The sequence below is a fragment of the Ammodytes marinus genome (genome assembly GCF_949987685.1).
Source record: "Ammodytes marinus genome assembly, contig: scaffold_228, whole genome shotgun sequence".
Lineage (NCBI taxonomy): Eukaryota > Metazoa > Chordata > Actinopteri > Uranoscopiformes > Ammodytidae > Ammodytes > Ammodytes marinus.
This window is the reverse complement of record NW_027648047.1, coordinates 32,501-35,000: the sequence shown is the minus strand read 5'-3', so window position 1 is coordinate 35,000 and position 2,500 is coordinate 32,501. Positions and strand designations below refer to the sequence as shown.

General features: G+C 40.0%; 1 protein-coding gene across 1 annotated transcript in view; it reads left to right on the top strand.

Annotated features, from left to right (window-relative positions):
- Window positions 1-2,500, top strand: part of LOC307271143 (sodium channel protein type 5 subunit alpha-like) — a gene marked incomplete at both ends in the record, with an annotated part of 40,711 nt that overhangs the window by 16,972 nt on the left and 21,239 nt on the right. Inside the window, one exon of the mRNA XM_080055017.1 lies at window positions 533-706. Coding sequence (XP_079911143.1) covers window positions 533-706 — 174 coding nt within the window. The remainder of the gene's footprint in view (window positions 1-532; window positions 707-2,500) is intronic.

The window sequence follows — 2,500 nt, the reverse complement described above, 5'->3', positions numbered from 1 at the left end:
CAGACAGACACGGACGGACGGATGGACTTTTTCTATTCTTTGCATGAGTACCATGATATCCTTTAACCAATTTAGACATATTGTCTTAAACCTGCAGTGTGTAGAATTTGGGGTTTTATTTCCTCGCAGATTTTGTAGAAAATAATTATAATATCCATAAGTACGTTTAATTTAGTGCATAATAGCTGCATTTCTTTTTTTAAATTATAATTTTTTCCCTTAGAAAGGGTCTCATAAATGTCCATATTTCTCCATACCTTGGACCAAGGCCTTGTCACCGCCATTTTGGAAGTGTCATAGTTGGAATGTCATCAGGTGCATTGTTTAAAATTTAGAATTGTTCTTGTCCTTGAAGGCCACTGTAGCTTCTGTTATTATTCTAAAGGGGTGGGGTTACCCAGGGAGTGTTGCATTCTAGAACTTTGTAGAACTTTCTTGAAAATTCTACACACTGCAGCTTTAAATGGTTTGAAATGAAGATGAATTGACTCATAGCAGACGCATAACGATCATCCCTGTCTGCCCCCTGCAGGCCTTTGAAGACATCTACATAGAACAGAGGAGAGTCATCAAAGTCATTCTGGAATACGCTGATAAAATATTCACCTACATCTTCATCCTGGAGATGCTTCTCAAGTGGCTCGCGTACGGCTTCAAGAAATACTTCACCAACTACTGGTGCTGGCTGGACTTTCTCATCGTGGACGTAAGTCAAAAAAACTGCTTAATTTATTTTATTTAAAGCTGGGGTGGAGGATTTGGGGAGAAAATTGGCAGTTGGGATAGAGATTTGAATCCAAATACCTCAACCGCTCCACTTGTTCTCTTTGGTCCCTCCCCTATGGTCCCTCCCTGACACGCTCTACACACCAACAAAGTTGTGCCAAAGTGAATGGACAGTCCCAACAGCCAATAAGAACAGCTAATCGGAGCCTCGCTCTGATTGGTCAAAGTGTACAGCTCATGTTAATTTTGACCAATCAGAAATCACATACCCCAGCTTTAATTGGTTGTTTAATGGTTGTCAAGACATATTCCCTGCGTTCCAATACCCATACTTCCCTACTATTTAGTATGCCAGAAAAAGATGTCCCAATACATGCAGGTCAATTGTAGTACGCTGAAAATACCTAGATGCCCCCACTAACTCCAACAGCATTTTGGAGTATTCGTCTTTATTCTTGACATTTCTCAAGATAATGAAAAAAAATCTTCCTTATCTGATTTTTTTTTCTCTCCTGTCTGTGGCCCTAAAACTCTTCTGTACTTTAGTATGTAGTGTAGTAAAAAGACTGAAACTCTTCTGTACTTTAGTATGTAGTGTAGTAAAAAGACTAAAACTCTTCTGTACTTTAGTATGTAGTGCAGTAAAAAGAAAGAGTATGTGATTTGGAACGCAGGGATTATGTGTTGGTAGTATCATGTTCAAATTTCGAAGATCCTAGCAAACAAAATTTCATGAAAATCGGGTTAGGATTGAAGAAGTTACTGTGAGTTTTGTATTTAAAGTATAGCTACGAGGAACTTTCAGTGTGTGTTAACTCTAGCGCCCCCTTTGGACAAAAGTGGTAGTGTTTTGACCACGGCAGCTGTTGTTCCTGGGTGAGCGTATACCCATGACAAAGGCATTAAGAAAAACTATATAAAAATAGCATTCTTTGCACTGATGGTCTCGTTTGCTGTTACATGTCATTTATGATCATCAGAGGAAAAATTAGACTGTTTCAGAAATATTTAAAAGTTCCTCGTAGCAACTTTAACTTTATATATGTGCATATTTACAGTAAAGACAGATGTTTGTTGACATGTTAGTGTGTGTGTGTGTGTGTGTGCGTGTGTGTGTGTGTGTGTGTGTGTGTGTGTGTGTGTGTGTGTGTGTGTGTGTGTGTGTGTGTGTGTGTGTGTGTGTGTGTGTGTGTGTGTGTGTGTGTGTGTGTCTGTGTGTCACTGCAATAATGGATTCTATGAATAAAAACGAGAGAGAAAAAAATCGCCTGAGGTCAAACTATTAGCAGTGGCCTTTTGAAACGTTTGCACATAAAAATAGACGCAAACACACACACACACACACACACACACACACATACATACACACACACACACACACACACACACACACATACACCAAAGGGATTATTTGAGCTCTTAATGTGTGTTGTAACATATTTCATCTGACCTGAAGTGAGTCACATATACGCGATATAATATAGATGTTTGGTTCACCTGATTTAGAATGCTAAATTATGTGTGAATAACGTATATATTATCTGTTCAAAAAGTGTCTTAAAGCTCCTCTGAGTGACTGTGTGACATCATAGATTAGCCGTCACCCGATTGGTTCAGTGCCATGTGTGACATCATCACAGGTGTCAGTGTTGGGTCAGATGTGTCACTTCCTGTCAGCTGACCCGGTAACCACGGTGACGGTGAGAGTTCTGAGGACGTTCAGAGCTCTGAGGCCGCTAAGAGCCGCGTCGCGATTCGCTGGTATCAGGGTAAG